The 22,180-nt window shown below is 39.7% G+C and overlaps 1 protein-coding gene across 3 annotated transcripts in view; it reads left to right on the plus strand.

The window, feature by feature from the left end:
- Window positions 1-22,180, plus strand: part of MACROD2 (mono-ADP ribosylhydrolase 2) — a 2,492,337-nt gene that overhangs the window by 2,282,317 nt on the left and 187,840 nt on the right. The window contains exons 12-13 of one of the 3 annotated variants that reach the window (XM_049869821.1): window positions 12,834-12,896; window positions 17,815-17,883. In XM_049869821.1, coding sequence (XP_049725778.1) covers window positions 12,834-12,896; window positions 17,815-17,883 — 132 coding nt within the window. Of the gene's footprint in view, window positions 1-12,833; window positions 12,945-17,814; window positions 17,884-22,180 lie in introns of all 3 variants that reach the window. The other 2 variants (XM_049869824.1, XM_049869822.1) reach the window with 2 other exon arrangements.

Here is a 22,180-nt window from a genome sequence, read left to right on the forward strand (position 1 = left end):
GAGCATTCCTCTTACCTAAGCTAAATATATTTTTTGAATTGGTATTTTCCGGAAAGTTTTGGAATGTTTGGAATGAGAACGTAGGTGGGTGGATAAATACTAAATTAAAGACTGCAAAAGAGGGTTAACTTATGAAAAAGATAATTTCAAGCCTTCCTGAGTTGAAAAAAAATAAGCGTACCAATTTTAAAGATCAACTACTGCCACAATAGAGCTATGTAACAAATCACTCCAAAACTCAGTGCTTAACAACAAAAATAGTTGTTCTTATGCTTACAAGTCTGCAGCTTGACTGTGGTTGAGCTGATCTAGGCTGGCTCAGCTGGAGAGTTATGTTTTAAGCTGTGAGTTGAACAGGCTTGCCTCCAGACTGTGGCTTGCATTCAAATCTTCTCCACACATCTCTCTTTTTCTTTAGGCCAGCATCTCATCTTATTATGACAAACATCAGAAGCACACAAATTCCAAGTCAAATTATGTAGCATATTTAAGTTCCTTGCTCATTATCATGTCCACTAACATTTCATTGGCCAAATCAAGTCACATGCCCAAGTCCAACCTCAATGGGGTAGAAAGAGTTCTCTATCCACAGTGTGAGAACACTGAATAGTTTCATGGAAAAGGGTGTGGATTTATAATTCTATTAAAAAGGACTAAAGAATTGTAATGAATATTTCAGTCTACCAGTAGCTGTACTTGAACTGCCTATACTCTGTCTATGTAATTCAGAACTCTTGAGGCCTTTAAACAAGTTAACCATTCAGAGTTAAGATGGCAGGTTCATTAGATGCACCATAATATCCCCCTACAACAAACACTTGAGAAACTAAGTAAAAGAGAAACAAATAATGACCTCAGACCCCCAGACACCAAATGAAGGGCTGAAAAATTGGATGGAGCATCAATTGTAAGGAGAAAAAGAACAAAACCTGTGAGAACACAGAGAACCACTGATGTCTGTGACCTGCCTGCCAGCTCCACACAGCGTTGCTATTTTAGGATGTCAGAAAGCACAATCCCCAGGTAAGGAGCCCAGGAAGATAACTGCATGGAAAACACAGCTGGAGGCGGAGATACTGGGTAAACAAACTTGGAAGGAAACAAGGTAAGCAGAGCTTGTCCAGGGTGCAACCAAGCCAGAGAGGGTGATACATGGAAGTGCCATACCTTTGAAACTAGGGAAACATAGGGAAGTGCCATTGGAGCAAACTAAGGAAGTCTGAATCATCAAAGCCTCAGGGCAGGGGATACATAGAACGGGGAGTACAAATCTACAGGTTTGCAAAGGGGAGCTCCAAAGTCCCTTGCAAGTACAGAGAAGGGAGGGAACTAGAAACAAGAGATGGGATTGCCAGTCAGCTCCAGTGCCCACCCATTTGGACAGAAGACATCCTTTGAGTAGTAACCTGCAGAGTAACAGCTAGAAGCACCCCCAAATGGCCACAATTACCGCCTTTCCCCTCCCTTTGAGAGATTCCCCCATGCAGGTCTCCACACCTCTTCTACCTTACCACCCGACCCAGGCTGCTCATATGGAACCTGGCACCCCATGTCTTGCCCAACCCCTACCTGCCCCTGCCCAGCCTGCTCATTTTTGCCCCAACCCTGTCCTTAATTGACCCCCAACTGCCCCTGCCCAGCCTACTCACATGCATGCCAGTGCTCCACCCTCTTTCTGCCCTCCCCATCTACCCCTCCCTGACCAGTTCATGTGTGCCCTGGAGGTTTGCCATCCCACCATGGCCCAGCCTTCAACAAATCCTGCCTGATCTGATCATGTGTGCCCTGATGCTCCACACACCTGCCCAGGCCTAAACTTGATCTTCACCTGCCCAGCCTACCCTCATAGGCCTTAACACAATGCCCCTGCCCTGGCCAGACCTCCCCTAGGCCCAGCCTGCCCAGGTGCACCCCAGTGCTGCACTTCCTCACCCCAGTCCAACCTCCAACTGCCCTTGCTCAGTCCTGGGACTGTCTTACTCTCCAGGGACTGAACTAGCCAGTCACACTGAAGTTTAGGGCCACGCTGTCCCTCAAGAGCTGTGAATGGACTCTGACCACCTGACACCTGGCACCTTACACCTGGGAAGGGACCCACTCTTGCACCTCCATGCAATCCTCTAAGGGAAGTCATATGTGCCTAATGATATAGGATACCTGGATGTGTGTGCAATACCACACTCATCAGTGAGAGTAAAGCACACCTTGCCAACCAACAGCACCAAAGTCATACATAAACCAACAACACAAAACAATACAAATAAAAGGAAGCAAGCCAAAGAGGCCAAGCTCCACACAACACAAACAACGAAAAGTCAAATAAACATATGATCTAATATATATAGATTAAAAAAAATTTTTATAGATAAAAAATAGATATAGATATATAAAATCCTTAATGTCTCGAAGACTGCAGCCTATAACATATCACATGGAGAGACTGGAAAAGATGGCTCAAGCAAATGAACAAAATAAAGTGACAGAAATGGTCCATGAGGAAGAACATATAATAGAGCTACCAGACAGAGAATTTAAAAAACCAGAATTAGGAATACTCAGAGACCAAGGAAAACACGAAAAAAAAAATTTGAATAATTCAGGAAAACAATAAAAGAACAAAATGACAAACTAAATAGAGGAATAGCATTCTTAAAAAGACAAGAGCTAGAAATTCGGAGTCTTAACATCAAGATAACAGAAATAAACACCTTGATGGAAAACCACAGAAATAGATTTAAAACAATGGAAAGAAGAATCAGTGAAATGAAGAACAAACCTTTGATATCACTCAAAATGAGGAAAAAGCAGGAAAAGCAAAGAAAGCCTACGTGTTATGTGAGAGACCATCAAGAGGAATAATATATTAGGAATCACAGAAGAGGAAGAGTTAAGGAAAAAAAAAAAAAAAGCACAGAAAGAGTCTTTGAAGAATTAATGGTAAAAAAGAAAAAAAAACTTCCCAAATACCTTGAAAGAAGAGATTATTATCCAAGAAGCTCAATGAAGTCACACACACACACAAAAAGCCCAGGCCCAGGTGGCTTCATCAGGGAATTTTACCAAACATTCAGAAAAGAATTGACATCAATTCTACTGAAATACAGAAGAGGAAGAAATACTCCCTAACTCATTCTATGAAGCCATATCACCCTGACACCAAAGTCAGTAAAAATACCAAAAAAAAAAAAAAAAAATTACAGACTAATGTCTTTCATGAATATACACTCAAAAATTCTCAGCAAAATTCTAGCAAACAGAATTCAACAGCATATAAAGAAAATCATATACCATGTTCAGGTGGGATTCATACCAGAATGCAAGGGTGATTCAACATTAAAAAAATCAATAGGTATAATTCATTATATAAATGAAACAATGGAAAGGAGACACATGATCATCTCAATTGATGCAGAAAAGACATTTGATAAAATCTAACACTCTTTCCCAACTAAAACTCTCAGCAAAATAGGAATGGAAGGGAAATTCTTAAACATAAATAAGGGCATATACGCAAAACCAAGTCCCAATATTATTCTCAATGGAGAAAGGCCAAAACCCTTCTCACTGAAAATGGAAATGAGACAAGGATGCCCATTATCACCACTCTTACTCGATATTTTACTGGAAGTCTTAGCCAGAGCAATAAAGCAAGAAAGAGAAATAAAAAGTATCCAAATAGGAAAGGAAGAAGTAAAACTGTCCCTATTCTCAGATGACATAATCCAATACATAGAAAATTCCAAAGAATTCACAAAAAAGCTTCTGCATCTAATAGAAGAATTCATCAATATTGCAGGTTACAAGTTCAACACACAAAAATTAATAGAGTTCCTTTACACTAATAGGGAGAACTCCAAAAAGGAAATAAAGAAAACAATACCATATATAATAGCTCACAAAATGATAACATACCTAGGAATCGACCTTACCAGGGATCTCAAAGACTTATACAATGAAAACCACAAAACACTAGTACTCTTGACTAAAAGAGACCTACATAAGTGAAAGGACATTCCAGTGTTCATGAATTGGAAGAATTAATATTGTGAAAATGTCAATACTACCTAAAGCCATCTACAGAGACAATACAATCCTCACCAAAATTCCCACATTCTTTACTGAAATGGAAAAACTCATCATCAACTTTATAGAAAGGAAAGAAGCCCCAACCAGCCAAAGCATTATTGTAGACGATCAAAGTAGGAGGGCTCATACTCCTCAGCCTCAAAACATAGTATACAGCCACAGTTATCAAAACAGCCTGGTACTGGCTCAGTGATAGACACATAGAACAGCAGAATAGAATCAAGAATCCAGAAAAAAAATCCATCCATCTTTGGGCAAGTGATTTTTTGATAAGGGGTTAAAGGCCATTTAGTGGGGAAGAAACAAGTCTCTTTAACAAGAGCAAAATTGGATATCCACATGCAGAAAAATGAAACAAGACTGATACCTCACACCATACACAAAAACTAACTTGAAGTGAATCGAAGACCTAAATATTAAAGCTAAAACCATAAAGTTCTTGGAAGAAAACATAGGGACAAAACTATGGGACATAATTTTAGAAAAAATTATCCTAAACAACTATTAATGTACAAACAGCAGAAGTAAAATTAGATAACTGGGACTTCATAAAAATTAATACTTATGCACATCAAAAGACTATCAAAAAAGTAAAAAGACAATCTACAAAATTTGAAAAAATCTTTGGGAATGACATAAATGATAACGGTTTAATCTCTCAAATATATTGAAAGCTTCAACAACTCAACAACAAAAAGTCAAACAACCCAATTAGGAAATGGGCAAGGGACATGACACTTCACCAAAGAGGACATTTAAGCAGCCAAGAAACACATGAAAAGATGTCCAATATCATTAATCATTAAAAAAAAAAAAAAATTTTTTTTTTTTTTAAATCATTAGAGAGGTGCAAATCAAAACTACAATGAGATACCATCTCATCCCTGCTGAAATGACACTGATCAAAAAAACAGAAAACAACAAATGCTGGTTAAGAATGTGAGGAGTTTGGAGCCATTATCCATTGCTCCTTAGAAGCAAGGATGGCAAGACTGTCTTACATACTTTGGACCTGTTGTCAGGATGGATCAGTCCCTGGAGAAGGACATCATGCTTGGTAAAGTACAGGGTCAGCAGAAAAGGGGAAGACCCTCAACAAGATGGATTGACACAGTGGCTGTAACAGTGGGCTCAAGTATAACAATGAGTGTGAGCACGGTGCAGGACTGGGCAATGTTTTGTTCTGTAGTACATAGGGTTGCTAGGAGTCGGAATCAACTCAATCAGACCTAACAACAACAGCAACATCCATTACTGGTAGGATTGTAAAATGGTATAACTACTATGGAAAATGGTATGGAACTTCCTAAAAAAACAAGAAGTAAAACTACCCTAAAAAAGTTTTTTTTTTTTAGGGTAGTTTTACTTCTTGTTTTTTTTTTTTTTTTTTAATTATGATCCATTAATCCCACTTCTAGGAGTATACCTTAGAGAACTAATACTAAAGACATTCAGACATATGCAAACCCATGTTCATTGCAGCACTATTCACAATAGCAAAAAGATTGAAATAACCTAAGTGCCCTTTAATGGATCAGTGGATAAACATAATGTGGTACATACATACAATGAAAAACTATGCAACCATAGAGAATAATGGTGAGTTCTCAAAATACAATATGAATGAATCTGGAGGACATTATGCTGAGTAAAATAAGTCAATCGCAACAGGACAAATACTGTATGATCTCACTATTATAGAAAAAAAAAAAAAACAGTAGGCTTACATATTGAAACCAAGGACCCCTGGTAGTCGCCAGGGATAGTTGTGGGGAGAGGTGGATCATTCTCTAGATAGGAGACACTTGTTATTTCTAGTGATGGGAAATATAACACCAAATTTGCCTGCACTGTGCACAGCTTGACCAAGATAAATGATGTCACTAAGAAGTTCTTAAGAAAAAAGGACGTTTTTTGTAAATGCTATGTCATATACAACTGTGCAACAATAACTAAAAAATAGGAGTATGGTTGCATGTGTGTGCATGATGTATGCACACAAGCACATAGGTACGTATACGTATATATATGTAGGCATATGGAGATGTATTTATATGCAGGTGTATGTACATGTTGCTGTTGTTGTTGTTAGGTGCCGTCAAGTTGGTTCCGACTCGTAGCGACCCTATGCACAACAGAACGAAACACTGCCTGGTCCTGAGCCATCCTCACAATCATTGTTATGCTTGAGCTCATTGTTGCAGCCACTGTGTCAATCCACCTCGTTGAGGGTCTTCCTCTTTTCCACTGACCCTGTACTCTGCCAAGCATGATGTCCTTCTCCAGGGACTGATCCCTCCTGACAACATGTCCAAAGTATGTAAGATGCAGTCTCACCATCCTTGCTTCTAAGGAGCATTATGGTTGTACTTCTTCCAAGACAGATTTGTTCGTTCTTTTGGCAGTCCATGGTATATTCAATATTCTTCGCCAACACCACAATTCAAAGGCGTCAACTCTTCTTCGGTCTTCCTTATTCATTGTCCAGCTTTCGCATGCATATGATGTGGTTGAAAATACCATGGCTTGGGTCAGGTGCACCTTAGTTTTCAAGGTGACATCTTTGCTCTTCAACACTTTAAAGAGGTTCTTTGCAGCAGATTTACCCAATGCAATGCGTCTTTTGATTTCTTGGCTGCTGCTTCCATAGGTGTTGATTATGGATCCAAGTAAAATGAAATCCTTGACAACTTCATTCTTTTCTCCTTTTATCATGATGTTGCTCATTGGTCCAGTTGTGAGGATTTTCTTTTTCTTTATGTTGAGGTGCAATCCATACTGAAGGCTGTGGTCTTTGATCTTCACTAGTAAGTGCTTCAAGTCCTCTTCACTTTCAGCGAGGAGGGTTGTTTCATCTGCATAACGCAGGTTGTTAATGAGTCTTCCTCCAATCCTGATGCCCTGTTCTTCTTCCTATAGTCCAGCTTCTCAGATTATTTGCTCAGCATACAGATTGAATAGGTATGGTGAAAGAATACAACCCTGACACACACCTTTCCGGACTTTAAACCGATCACTATCCCCTTGTTCTGTTTGAACAACTGCCTCTTGATCTGTGTAAAGGTTCCTGATGAGCACAATTAAGTGTTCTGGAATTCCCTTTTTTCGCAGTGTTATCCATAATTTATTATGATCCACACAGTCGAATGCCTTTGCATAATCAATAAAACACAGTTAGACATCCTTCTGGTGTCCTCTGCTTTCAACCAGGATCCATCTGACATCAGCAATGATATCCCTGGTTCCACGTCCTCTTCTGAAACCCACCTGAATTTCTGGCAGTTCCCTGTTGATATACTGCTGCAGCCATTTTTGAATGATCTTCACCAAAATTTTGCTTGCGTGTGATATTAATAATATTGTTCTATAATTTCCACATTCGGTTGGATCACCTTTCTTGGAATAGGCATAAATATGGGTCTCTTCCAGTCAGTTGGCCCGGAAGCTGTCGTCCATATTTCTTAGCATAGACAAGTGAGCACCTCCACTGCTGCATCTGTTTATAGAAACATCTCAATTGATATCCCATCAATTCCTGGAGCTTTGTTTTTTACCAATGCCTTCAGAGCAGCTTGGACTTCTTCCTTCAGTACCATCAGCTCCTGATCATATGCCACCTCTTGAAGTGGTTGAATATCAACTAATTCTTTTTGGTATAAAGTTACTGTATGCATGCATATATATTCAGGTATTCAATAAGGCACATAGGGGGCACAAACGCAGATACTTTGAGACTTAACCAAACATCCCCCAGGATTGGTTTATGGGGTAGCTCAGTGGTTAAAATTCTTGGCTGCTGACTGAAAGTTCAGCAGTTCAAACCCACCACTCCATGGGAAAAAGATGTAGCAGTCAGCTACACAGTCTTGGAAATCCTTTTTTTTTTTTTTTTAGTTCTACTCTGTCTTATAGGGATGCTATGAGTTAGAACCAACTCAACGGCAGTGGGTTTGGGTTTTTTTTTTTTTAAGCTTAGGACCATAGTCTTGTGGGACAATTCAGTCCATTGGCATAATATATACATAATATTGTTTGTAAAGTTTGTTATACATCCTAGCTTGGTGAGTAGCATCTGAGGTCTGAAAAGCTTTCCAGTGGCCGCCCAAGATACAACTATTAGTCTCTACACTTTCAGAGCAAAAGTGAAAGAAGGAAACCAAGACTCGGAGGAGAAACTAGCCCACAGGATGAATAGTCTACACCAACCATGGCCTCATTTACCCAAAGGCCAGAAAAGCTAGATGGTACCCAGCAGCCACTACTGACCATTTTGATCAGGAACTCAGTTGATGGATCCTGATAGAATGTAGCAAAGTGTAGAAGAGAACTCAAATTCTTAAAAAATCCAGACTTACTGGACTGATTGAGACTGCAGGACTCCCTGAGACTACTGCCCTGACTACCTCCCTGAGATATTCTTTAAACTTTGAACCAAAACTTGTCCACGAGACCATCTTTTAGCTAAATAGCCCACTGGCTCACAAAATAAACAATATTACCCTTGAGGTCTGTGCGTCTTTTAAAAAATGTGAGACTAATGGTCAACATTTACTCAAAAGCAAAAACAAAGAAGGCAAGGGGACGGGGAAACTAGATTACTGGAAATGGAAAAATCAGAACAGAAATAATGAGAACTATGAAAAATGTAACCAATGTCACTGAACAAATTGTGTATAAATTGTTAAATGGGACCCTAATTTGCTGTGCATACGTTCACTGACAACACAAAAAGTTTTGATTATATAAAAAAATAAATAGTACAGCAGCAGGCAGTAGGCATCAAGTTATTTCCCCAGCAGCAGGGGTGGATTTGCTCCGATTTACTTCTCCTTTTTCTTCCCATCCACACTCACAGTTCACAAGAGGAGCTACAAATAACAAGATAGCAACTTGCAGCCATTATGTGGAGATTTTGCCCTTCTAAAACTCACTCATGGAATTAAACGTGAACCGCATTCTCATCATAGTCCAACCAAAAATGCATTCCTTCCACTTACGTGAAGTCACTTGGTAATAGAATCAATTCTGTTTCTATAAAATTTGTAGGGCTTTGAAATATCACTGCACATAGTACATGCTCAATACATACGACTTGAAAGAAGGGAGTTGGGACTAATACTGGAGAATGAAGAATGATACAACCGCTAAAATTCTCACAAGCTCTTGTGCATTTTGGCATGGGAATGTAAAGCGTTATGTGACATTCACGGGAAGGTAAGGTGCTATGTGGCAATAAGCATAAATGTTATGAAAATTTATTACCTGGAATAAATATATTATTTCAGACAATAAATTAAAAAATTATTTATTACCCGAAATAAATAAATACGAGTTGGTTCTGACTCATAGCAACCCTATGTACCATAGAACAAAACCCTGCCAGGTCTTGGGCCATGCTGACAATCGTTGTTATGCTTGAGTCCACTGTTGCAGCCACTGTGTCAATCCATCTTGTTGAGGGTCTTCCTTTATTCCGCCGACCCTGTACTTTACCAAACATGACGGCCTTCTTCAGGGACTGAATCCTCCTGAGAACACGTCCAAAGTATGTGAGACGCAGTCTCACCATTCTTGCTTCTAAGGAGCATTCTGGTTTTTCTTCTTCCAAGTCAGATTTGTTTATTCTTTTGGCAGTCCATGGTATATTCAATATTCTTCGCCGACACCACAGTTCAAAGGTGTCAATTCTTTTTCAGTCTTAAAGGTCTATTAACCAAGATAATGTAGCTTCTGTGTGGTTTTTTTTTAAGCTAACTAAATAGTTTTGCACTTCTCCTCTATATTTCTTTACATTATTGTTAGCTCTTTAAATCCCTTCTAAAAACAACTTTACATGCCCCACTCTACTTTTTATAGTTCATGTGCTTTCTGGGAAGATAGCTAGATAGAGAAGGCTGATAAAAAGGAAGTTTGTCCTTATCAAACAGGCAACTGTATAATGTGATTTTTCTTCCCTCCCAGTGGAAACCCACTATTTCACTAAGAACTCAGCCATTTGAGACTTCTGAAATGGTATGGAAAATATAAGCCACCAGAAATGTTCTTCTAATAGATGAAAATGAATGCTAATCTAATTGCCCAAGAATGCATATGTGGAACTTTGAAATACAAGACTTCTACACTGGTTCCCCCTGGTGGATTTGAGGATGCACTGTCTTTTGAAATTTGATGAAAGCGGTACAGTATATCTGAACCATTACGTTTGTCTGCATTGTACCCAAATGGCCAATCCAGCACTCTTCTAGAATGCATGTACTCCGTGATAAACACGCCAAGTGTTTCTTGAGTTTTCTTCCCACAGCAGAAATTTTGCAACTAGAAAACTGTGCAGCCAAGACTCAAAGTGAAAAACAAACACATGCCATTCAGATGTAGGTGTTGGGGAGCAGGACAGCATGTGTGTGGATTAGAGGTCAAAACCCAGTAACTATAGAATAGGTGAACAGCCAGACCTGTTTTTGTTATCATGAAGCTGGACTTGGGCCTGACTGTGAATTTTCTGTTTAAGTTTTTGGAAATACAGGAACCAATTCTTCACATTCCTGTTGTTTCTTTCTCCCTTCTTATCTTCTATTCATAAAAAGGCTCTCTAGCCTCACTTTGTAGGAGAAGGGGTAACCACACTAATTTGAAAGTCAGCCTGTCGCTCTGTAGACTTCAGGCCTATTGTGAAATCTGTGTTAAAAGACCTGTCTGCTGGGGGGGACAGAAAGCTGGCAGATTTATTCCACTTGGTGGGAGGGAGGGGGAAGTACTGATCTTAACTTTTGATCTATATTCCTTCACCAACTTGGCCTTGAAAAGGGAGCAAGGGCAGCTGTGGTGGCCATGTGCCTTCCCAGAGCCAAAACCAATACCTTTGCCTACATGAAGCACCAGTACAGAGAAAATGGCAGCTGAACTTGTGTGCTTGCAAGTAATATGCTGCCCCAGGTCCTTGTATTAAAAGCCAGGCCATGTCCCCCACGGCAAATGACTCAGTGCTGGGCAGAGAGGAAATTCTATACATACTCGTACATTCATTGACCACATTCTTCCCCACTTTCAGACTATCACTCAATTTGTTGTTGTTATTCCATTATAACTTTTTCTTTCATTCAGGTCAAAATCCACAAGTTCCCCCATCTAAAACTCTCTTCAATAGGCTATTTTTCAGAGCTGCTTGGTGAAATGCTTCCCCATTTCTTCTGAGATTCTTACTTTAGTCCTACTAGTAGAGTTCTCCTCTGGGGACTTTTCCCCATTCCCTTGCCTCTGGATTAAGAACCAGTAGCAGCATACGGTTGAGTAGTTTAAAGCACTCAAAACAAGCATAAGTAATTTGGGCCTGGTTGTGCTTCAGGAATTTAGACAGGGCTCAGCTGCGTGTTTCTTCTGCTCCGTGGTGCGTTGGCTGAGGTCACGTTTCAACTACATTCAGCTGGCACCTGGGCTGGATTGGAAAGTGCAAGAAGGCTTCATTCACAGGTCTGGCACCTCAGCACTTCCCTATATGGACTTTCCATCTCTCAGTGTACCTCTCTCCCGTTGGTAGGCTAGCCTGAGCTTCTTTATAGCGTGGTGGCTGGCTTCCCAGGTGGGGAAAGCACAAACTGCCAGTCCTTTCAGACCTTGGCTCACAAGTCTCAGAACATCACTTCCATCACATTCCATTAGTCTAAACAAATCACGGATCCAGTCCAGGTTTAAGGAGACAAGAAATAGACTCCACCTCTTGACAGAAGGAGAGACAAATGATTTGTGGCTACATTTTACCCACATTAATATATGCTGAAAACTTCTGCTGCCCTGTTTTCTGTACTTTAACTGTATGTTTTAATTTTTTTTTTCCTGTGTCCTTAGATAAATAGGCTTTAATTTTTTTTCCCAAACAAAAAAGATATTTGGAGATCCTCCCAGCAATGAGTTATAAAATCATGCCTTTATTTATCTTTAAGAAGTTTATTTTTTTCTACACATAAACTGCAGATATATATTTTAAGTAAAAAAAAAAATTTAGGTAGTTTTTAGCATACAGAAACCCTGGTGACATGGTGATTAAGAGCTATGGCTGCTAACCAAAAGTTTGGCAGTTCAAATCCACCAGGTGCTCCTTGGAAACCTTATACGGAAGTTCCATTCTGTCCTATAGGGTCACTATGAGTCGAAATTGAATTGACGGCAAAGGGTTTTAGTATACAGCTTCCATCACACCCACCAAGTTATTTTTCAAGGAACTGTGTTTTATGGCACAAACTTGACAAATATAATCTGTTCAACACAAAATATTTCATACCACAGATATGTTAGATTGTCAAGTGCAAGTTAAGTAAAAATAGATCTTTTTTTTTTTTTTACAAACACATATCAGCAGGAAAATAAAGGGCATAGAAATTTAATCAGCTGGGTTTTGTTACACAGCACACGTTCCTTGAGCCAGGGGAGAAAAGCAATTGTAACTGAAATTTGTATTGAATCTTGGAAAATGTTGTGCTAGGAGAGATGTTACCGGAACTACTGAGTGAATTCTGTTTACTGTAGTTCAACATTTCATCTAGCAAATCATGTGAGAAGGGACAAGTATAAATGTATCTATTTATGTAGGTAATTTTTTCTGTTTCATGCTTCTGATTCCTCTTCATGCCTTGCTTTATGAGGAGTCATGCTACATTGGTTACAATTAATTTCAATGCTGCATATTAGCCATAAAGAGATATTTCACAAATTGACTTGATATATTTTTTCCCCCTCTGTGGTTTTCTTAAAAGATGAGACTGCTCCAGAAAAGAAGCAAAGTACAGAAGAAATGGAAGGGCGGAGCCAAGACGCAGGTGGGCTCAGATTTCTTTTGGAGATTCTCCTAGGCCTCATCCACAGAGGTGAACAATGACTTTACTCACTGCTATTGTCTGAAAACGCTAATACCTTTTCACCAGGTTAACTCAAGTTGCCACAAAATTTGTTATTGATGAATGATTGTGTTTCAGCGCAGATTCTCATGTCTCATTCACCAATTCCATTTTTCTCCCTTGTACTAACAGCTTGCTTGGTGATGCTCTAAGTGGGCAGGGGAGAAGTCAGAGCTAGGCTGGTTTAGCTCAGGCCAAAATTAGCATATTTAGTGTGCGAATAAATGAAACAAAAAATGTTTAAAGGAAGTGAAGAAGAGGCTTTGCACCGCAATCAGTGGAGTGTTCTTAACTGTTTTGCATTACATTCGTTTTAAAGAGCTATGCTTCTGGTTATTTCTTTGCGTGTTGTTGGAGATGTTTCAGGGAGGCCTCCTACCCCATAAAAAAAAATAAAAAATATATATTTTTTTTTTTTCCTACCCCATAAAGAGCTATAAATGAGACCCGAAGCTGTCCTGACGTCATCTCTGACGTGTCAATTGAATGCAGCAGATTCTACAATGTAGATTATAAACATTTTTAAATAAAATAACACTTACAGCTCAAAAGAGATTATCCTCACTCTCAGTTTATCGTCTTTCCCTGCCCATTTTGGTACTCAGGCATGCTAGCCTTTAAAAGGATGTCAGGCCCAACTGTGTAGTTGTAACGCAACCACAAACACAAAGACGTCCTTTTCCCTTTAGTTTCCAGGTCACTCTCCCAGTTTAATGAGGCCCATGGAGGTCATGTCTGAAACAGTGTCTTGAACCGGTTCATTCCAGTTTGAACACCTGTCAAGAATTTGCATTTCCATCCCCAGATATACTGAATCAGAATCTACATTTTAACAAGATCCCCAGGGGATCCTTATGTATAATAAATTTTGAGAACCACTGTTCCACTAGTGGTTTTCAGAATTGGTCCCTAACCAGCAGCATTAGCATCACCAGGAACTTGTTAGAAAAGCAGATTCTCAGCAGAGGTTTGAGCCAGAAGGAACCCATGTGAAGCCCTGTTTGAAATACTGGACACAACAATGAACCCAAACATAGCAAAGATTGTGAGAGTGGCGTGGGACCTGGCACTGTTCTGTTCTGTCATACTTAGGGTCACTATGAGTCAGAACCAACTTGATGGCACCTAACAACAGCATTAAATATGTGCCAGGCACATCCTAGGCCATATGCTGAGTTCTTGGAATTCACCCAAGTAGTGTGTTAAGTTTTGCACTGAAAACTTCCTACATTAACCTTGGAACTTTTGCTGGGTAATTGGAAGCTTTTATTATTAACCTGAAAGATGGAGTCAAAGGAGGCCAATCAGAGAAAGCACTGAAGCAAAGCAGCAAAGACCTTGTGTGCTTGTTACCGGGTCAGCTGGCTCCCTTGGCTGAAACGCAGTCCTTGCAGTGACGTGAATTTCTTATACAGCAAACTGCTGTTACTCACCCTGCCCCCTCGCTGTGCTCGATGGAAGCTGAATTGTACACGAAAAGCTGTCACTGTTTTTACTGTTTGGGGCTGAAAAGTATTAGTCAACTAAGTGCTGACGACTGATGCCGTTCTTTGAATGCTGGGTTTCAACAGGTTTTATTCACTTCCTGCACTGTCCTAAACTGTCTTTATCAGCAAAGCTTTATCTACTCCTGTTTTCACACACACCCACACATACACACATACACACATATCTGTGTTTCCTTTGTTCTTCCTGTCCCTTTTAGTCAGTTAAGAACAGGAAATTTTTTTAGGATTTGGGATCATCTCACCTGTTAACAAAAAGTAGTAAGAAATAAGCATTTCCTCTGCCTCTTGAACCCAGTAGCATTGTCACTACAATATTGATACCTCTCAATGTAAAGAGAAGTCCCTGGGTAATGCAAACGGTTAAAGTGCTCCTCTGCTAATTGAAAGATTGAAGGTTCAAGTCTACACAGAGGTGCCTTGGAGTTAAGGCCTGGAAATCTACTTCCAAAAAAATTGGCCATTGAAAACTGCATGGAACATAGTTCTACTCTGACACACCTGGGGTCACTATGCATCAGAGTCAACTCAAGGATGACTGGTTTCAATGTAAAGAACAAGTTTTAAATGTCCCCCTGAGTGGCTCCTTTTGTTCTTCTATGTGAGCTTGTGGGCTGGTATGGAGTCCGGAACAGGATTTTTCTAGCATCCTGGCCCGTGTCAACGTACAATTGTCATGTTCTCTCTGCTCATTTCATAGCCTCCCTAATCTATGTGGAGAGAAATTGAAGCCTTAGTCTGGTCATTAAAGCCCTTTTGATGTGCTGTTATTCTTCCAAAATAAAAATATATTTTCATTCAATATAATTTCCAGTTTTAATTTTGATTATACAGCTCTGCAGCCCTCTTCCACATCAGGAAAAAGACATAATCTCAAAACGGTATATAATCCAGCAATTTTGACTACTGCCATGATCAAAACAAACCAAAGTTTTAGATAGTATTTCTGAAACAGTTATTTAACAAATACTTATCAAGGGCTTACTGTGTCCCAGGCACTATTCTGGGCACTAGGACTATAGCAGCAAACAACAATGGCAGTGTGCCTGCTTCCTTGGAGCTTATATTCTGGTGGGGGAATCAAAACAATAAACACATAAAAATATCAGATAGTGATATGCGCCTTGCTGAGAAATACCCAGAAGGCATTTTTCCATTGAATAGATCCACGGAAGGCTTCCCGAAGAAGTCATAGCTAAGATGAGATCGTAACGATGAGAGAGTGGAAGAACATTCTAGAAGGAGGAGGGAACAGATAATGCAAAAGGTCAGTTTGGGTTTTGCATTTTGTAGAAAGAAGGGCAGTGTGGCTGGAGCATGGTAGGCTACAGGGAGCATGATTTGAGATGAGGCTGGAGAGCATAGGACAGATTTTGTCTGGCTGTGTAGGACAGTGGGAAGTCAATAGAAGGTTCTAAGTAATAGAGTGGCATGATCTATGTTTTAATGAGTTAACTTTGCCTGTGGGCAAAAATGGATCAAAAAGGCAAAGCGAGACCATTTATAAGGTTACCAAAGGAAAACACCAATGGTGGTTTCTGGAAATGGAACAACATGGACGGATAGGTGTTATGTTCCGAATGTAAAGACAACAGGATTTGCTGACAGATTCAGTATGGTATATGGGTGAAAGAGGAATCCAGGATAAATCCTAGGCTACTAACTTCAGTTACTATATGGGCGATGGTTACCATTTACTGATATGTGGAAGATTGGCCACTGGGCACAGTTTTTGGGATAAGGTTAAGAGTTCAGTTTGGGCTATGGTAAATTTTAGAGGATTCTTAGACTGTCTTTTGAGTGGTCAAGAAGCTAGTTAAATATATGAGTCTGGATTTCCAGGGAGAGATGTGGGCTAGAGACACAGGTTTGAAGTCGTTGGCATATAAGTGATATTAACAAGTATAGAACTGATTGAGATCCACTGAGGACAATATTTAAAGAGAGAAGACAATGGAGCTTGGACAGAAAGAGTCCTGGGACACCACGCCATCTACATACAGAGCACTAGGAGAGAAGGAGCCACCAGACAAGAAAGTGTTCCAGAAAGAAGGGGTAACGATTCTGTCAAATGCTGCTGACAAGCCAATAGGATAAGAACAAAGAAGTGACCACTGGATTTGGCATAAGGAGATCATTGACACATTTGATAAGAGAATTTTTAGAAGAGTGTTGGAAGAGAAGTCAATTGGAGTAGGTTATGGAAAGATCATGAAGCAAGGAATTATAGAACAATAAATAGACTACTCTTTTAAGGAGATTTTCTGTGAAGGGAAGTGGAGAAATGGGAAGATGTTGTGACATCAAGGGAAGCTTTATAGTTTGTTACTTCTTTTTTAAGAGGAGATTGTCACCTAACAAAAGAAAGTAATTCATCATCTCCTATTCTCCCCCGATCAAAAACATTTTACTCTCTGTTCCAATAGACACATGACCTAAAAGTAAGTCCTACACATTACAGACAAAATATTTGCTAGAAAATATGTTATTTGCCTCTAAATGTGTGTTAGTTGTCATTTGCATGTAAGTTATCTTTAGTCCAATGACCCTGCTACTGCATGAAAATATATATTCCTTTTCCAATAGTCAGGTATTAAAGTGGTAATTTTAATAATCTTTCATGCCATAAATACACTGTTTTCATGTTAGTTAGGAAGTTAACTGTCGATTATCCTGGAGACCAAACATAGGTGGCGTCACTATAGTGCTGTTACTGAGAAGAAAGATGAATGCTGATGAGGTTAATTGGCTCTGTGAGGGGAAGAGGGACCTCCAAGTCCCTTAGTCCCCTTCCTGTGCTTGGGCGACATGACACCTCCAAATTTCTTCTGGTGCCTTCCTCCGAGTGGTCCCTTCTCCTGTGCCTCCATCCTAACAGCCTTCTGACATGCTCCCTGCAGTTTGACAGGCTGGCATCAGGGAACAGAATTGTTCTGGTAAGAAAACCAAACTTTAAAACACACACACATAAAAGCATTGTGTAGCAACTTGCAAGGATATGCTTTCTTTCCCAATCTAATCCCAAGAAAAATAATGTGAAGTTCTTTGAGAGCTGAGGAAGAAGAAAAATGGCAAAGTGTAGTGCCAATAAATAGTATTTTGCATCAAAAAATAATTTGTAGTCCATTGGGTTCTGCCTTAACTGAAGGTTTCTGTTTCATTAGTTATAAAAGAGAACAAACTACTAACGCCTTCAAAGGCCATTCAGTGTATTACAGCATGAAAATGAGGCTTATGTTGATTTTGGTGGCAATGCAAGGGTGACCTGGTGGGCAGGGAAGCCCCAGCTTAACAGTATTATCTCTAAGGCAGTGTTTCTTCTCTCTGCTTTATAGATGGTATCAGCACTGCCACTGTGCCCAGCCCTGCTTCAGAAGAAGCACTTGAAGTCTGTAAAGATGAAGGTATGAGGTTACTTACTACCTTTAAAAATCACAGACTCTTAAAAGAAAGCCATTTGGGTTTGGTTTTTACGGCAAAATAATGCAGGAAACAAATCTAACTATTTTCTTTAAGCTTTTCTATTTCAAACACAATCAAATATCTCACCCACTCTGCTTTATTCCATATCGCTCCTTTTCACAACTTACATGTACATTTACATTTGTTCCTCTGAAGAGTAACTATGAAATAAGACAGTAATCAGAGAAATCTTGTTTAAGGATGGTATATAATTGAATCACTAGAATTAGCTGGTTCTACCATTTATAGCTACTTACCAGGAATCAGTTCAGCAGAATGGTATTTGGGGACCACCTACTAGAGAGTTCCATTGCCCAAGACATAACAAGAAAGAAGAAGTGTTCGAAAGGCATCTTTAGAAACATATCCTTGGCAAGAGCATCATTCCTCATTCTGTGGACAGTTACCGGGAGAAAATGTTGCTGACCCAGTTGTCCCCAGAAGAAAAATATAAAAGAAACATTTTACTTTTCAGGAGAAAATTCAAAGGAAAAATATTGAGAACATTGCTTTGAGGGTTGTAGAGCTTAAAAAGACATTAAAGAAAAATAAAATAGTCCTTCCTTTTCTTTCCATCTCAATTAAGTGGCAAGTCTTCGCAAAAAGGTGTTAATATTTTAGATAGTATTTTAGCTGTCATTGGTGGCAGGCTAGATTTTTGTATTTGTATAAATGGACATCTTGTAAACCATGCAACATACTTGAAACTTTTGGAAAAATATATTGAAAGTATTCAGTTTGAAGTGATACACAAATAGGTTTATGCTTGCTATGATATTTGCTATTTCTTGAACTGGTGTTTAGATAATCAAAGTAGACTTGGAATTTTAATGCTCCATTATTTGCATCATTAATTCAACTTTACATTGCCTGGTAAATGGGTTTTTCTAAACAGTGTGTTCTGTGTAGTGGGGGTAGTTGCTTAAGAGTATGAGCTCTGGGACCAGCTAAGGTTTAAATCCTGACTCTGCCACTCACAATTTATGTCAACTTCGACAAGGAATTCAAGTAATTAACTAGGAATTAGCAAGTAATGATGAGTAGTAATGAAGCACTCTTAGTGCTTCAGATTTCTCCTCTGTAAAATGGGAATAATAATAATATCCACCTCATAGAATACAAAAATATATGTAAATTATTTAGACTGGTTATCTGGCACATGTGCAGATTGGGTTCTCCAGAAGACAGACTCTGAGTTAGAGATTAGGGAGCAGACATTTATTAATAAGGGATCTTGAAAAAACATGTGTGAAAGGAAAAGGTTAAGGAGACAGGACTGGGTAAAGGGAGTAGTTGAGCTGCAATGCATTCTCAAATGAAGCCTCAGATGATACTACAAAGGTCTGAATATGACAGGACACTTCCCATCTGTGCCAGATGGGATAGGAGAGCCTGGTGATTAAAATCCTCCATTGATAAGCCATTTGACACCAGCTGCCCCGAGAGGGGGGTGAGGTCTTGGGAGAGACAACTCCACTGATGCAATCCTGGAAGCTGGAGATGGATGAGGACAGTCTAGTATGCAGCTAGGAGAATAAGTTCTTTATTCTTGAAGGGGGGTCTGAGTGGCCCAACACAACATCCACCCAGAGGCAGATCAACCAGAAAGCAAGGTATGCACAGGCTTACAGTAAGCAAGGTCAATATGGGCTTAATTGTGTTATCTTACTAAACTGTAGTGTACAATTTCACATGGGTTTCACTACATCTTTGGCATTTCTAATAAGATCGCGTGATAGAATTTTCAAGATCAATGACTTCTTCATTTCAAATATCTTTTTTCAACAACATAAATGGTGACTATACATGTGGACCTCTCCTCATGGAAATATACTGACTACATCTGTGGAAAGAGACAACGGAAACATCCAATACAATCAGTCAGAACAAGGCCAAGGGCCGACTGAGGAAAGGACCATCTATTGCTCATATACAAGTTCATGTAGAAGCTGAAGAAAATTAGAACAGGTCCACAAGAACCAAAGTATCACCTTGAGTATATCCCACCAAAAGATGGTCTCAATTTAGAGGCCAGCTCAAGAATAGATTTGATGCATTGTCACCAATGACTGAAGACCAGACAAGTTGTGGAATGACAACAAGGACATCACACACAAAGAAAGTAAGAGGTCATTAAAAAGACAGGGAAGAAAGAAAAGACTAAAATGGATGTCAGAAGAGAATCTGAAACTTGCTCTTGAATGTAGAGTAGCTAAAGCAAAAGGAAGAAATGATGAAGTAAAATAGCTGAACAGAAGATTTCAAAGGGCAGCTTGAGAAGACAAAGTAAAGTATTATAATGAAATGTGCAAAGACCTGGAGATAGAAAACCAAAAGGAAAGAACATGCTTGGCATTTCTTGAGCTGAAAGAACTTATGAAAAATTGAAGGCTCGAGTTACAAAATTGAAAGATTTTACAGGGAAAATACTAAATGACACAGGAAGCATAAAAAGCAGATGGAAGGAGGAGGGGCCAAGATGGCAGTGATACCTCTTACAACAAAGACCCGAAAAAAAAAGTGAAATGATTATATTTATGACAAGCTAGTAGACTTGAACATCAAAGGCAAAGTTAGAAAATGGACTGAGCAGCAGGGGGAGGGAGAAACACTTCAGAAGCAGAGAGGAGTTGCTAGACATGAATCGCTGGGAACCCTCAGGCACCATTCTCTGAAAAGACTGCAGTGGGCTGGTGGTAGCATTTTGCCTCAGTTTCCTCAGTGAGAAACAGCCAGCTCCACAGCCTATTCACACCTGTGGAACCAGAGAAAAATGGCGCTCTCAGGAAAAGATAAGTACTTGTGTATTTTGCTGTGCCCCCAGCCCCCAAGCTAAGTGCAGTGTCTGTTGATTTACCTCTGCCTGAGATAGGCCTTTGCTGAGTGCTCTGAGCCATTCTACCAGCCTTGGAGAAGGAATAAATTCACAACCAGGGAAAAAGATAATCTCCTAGCTCCATTAACCTGGGGAGCTCAGGACAGAGCTCAGGAATAAACGGTCTGTGGACTTTGAATATCTTTCCCCCCTGCATGAGAATAGGCCCTTCCTGGCAAACTGCAACTGTTTCAGCTGTGCGGTGGAGAGGTGGGTGTTTGATATTTGAAACCTTTTTACCTATTAAACAGGGTCCTCACCTACCCACATCAGGGGCCTAAGGACTGGTGGCTCCACTCAAGTCATCTAGCCACCCATGACAGGGGCACAAAGATAACTGGTGCCTCCCAGTCCTTCCAACCGAAAGTATTGGGTGCCCATGGTCCATCTGCAGAACCTACCCACCTGTGTGCTGTAGGAAACAGGGATGCTCTTTCTTCACAGACACTCGAGGGATGGTTGTCAGCACCCTGCCTTGTTCAGAGTCTGATCCCCTGCTGCAAACAGATACCGGAACCTACAACAATCACCCCTGCCCCTCTAAGACTGTAGGACAGAGCCTGTACAAGCACTTGATGACCAGCTACCTGGATACCTGAGCTGAATCCATACAAGAAAAGTGAATGGACTCCTAGGCTGATATACCTGAAAAGAGCTCTAGCCATCTGGTGACAGGACATTAGAGCCTCAAAGTGAAAATAATCAAGCTAACTCACTCAAAAAACCTATTTGAGCAAAAGCTGGTCCTTTGAAAAAATTAACAAAATTGAGAAACCATTGGCCAAACTGACAAAACAAAAACAGGAAAGGAAGTAAATAAACCAACCCTATTAAGAAATGAGATGGGCGATATTACAAAAGACCCAACTGACATTAAAAGAATCATATTGGACTACTACAAAAAATTGTACTCTAACAAATTTGAAAACCTAGAAGAAATGGACGAATTCCTAGAAACACAATACCTAACTGAACTAACACAAACAGAGGTTAAAAAAAAAAAAAAGTAGAACAACTAAATAGACCCATAACAAAAGAACAGATTGAAAAGGTAAAAAAAAAAAAAAAAAACTCCCCCCAGAAAAAGCCCTGGTCCAGATGGCTTCACTGCAGAATTCTACCAAACTTTCAAAGAAGAGTTAACACCACTACTACTAAAGGTATTTCAGAGCATAAAAAGGACGGAATACTCCCACACTCATTCTATGAAGCCAGCGAATCCCTGATACCAAAACCAGGTGAAGACACCAAAAAAAAGAAAAGAAAATTACATACCCATATCCCTCATGAACTTAGGTGCAAAAATCCTCAACAAAATTCTAGTCAATAGAATTCAACAATGTGTCAAAAAAAAATTCACCAGG

Source organism: Elephas maximus, chromosome 25, assembly GCF_024166365.1.
Source record: "Elephas maximus indicus isolate mEleMax1 chromosome 25, mEleMax1 primary haplotype, whole genome shotgun sequence".
NCBI lineage: Eukaryota > Metazoa > Chordata > Mammalia > Proboscidea > Elephantidae > Elephas > Elephas maximus.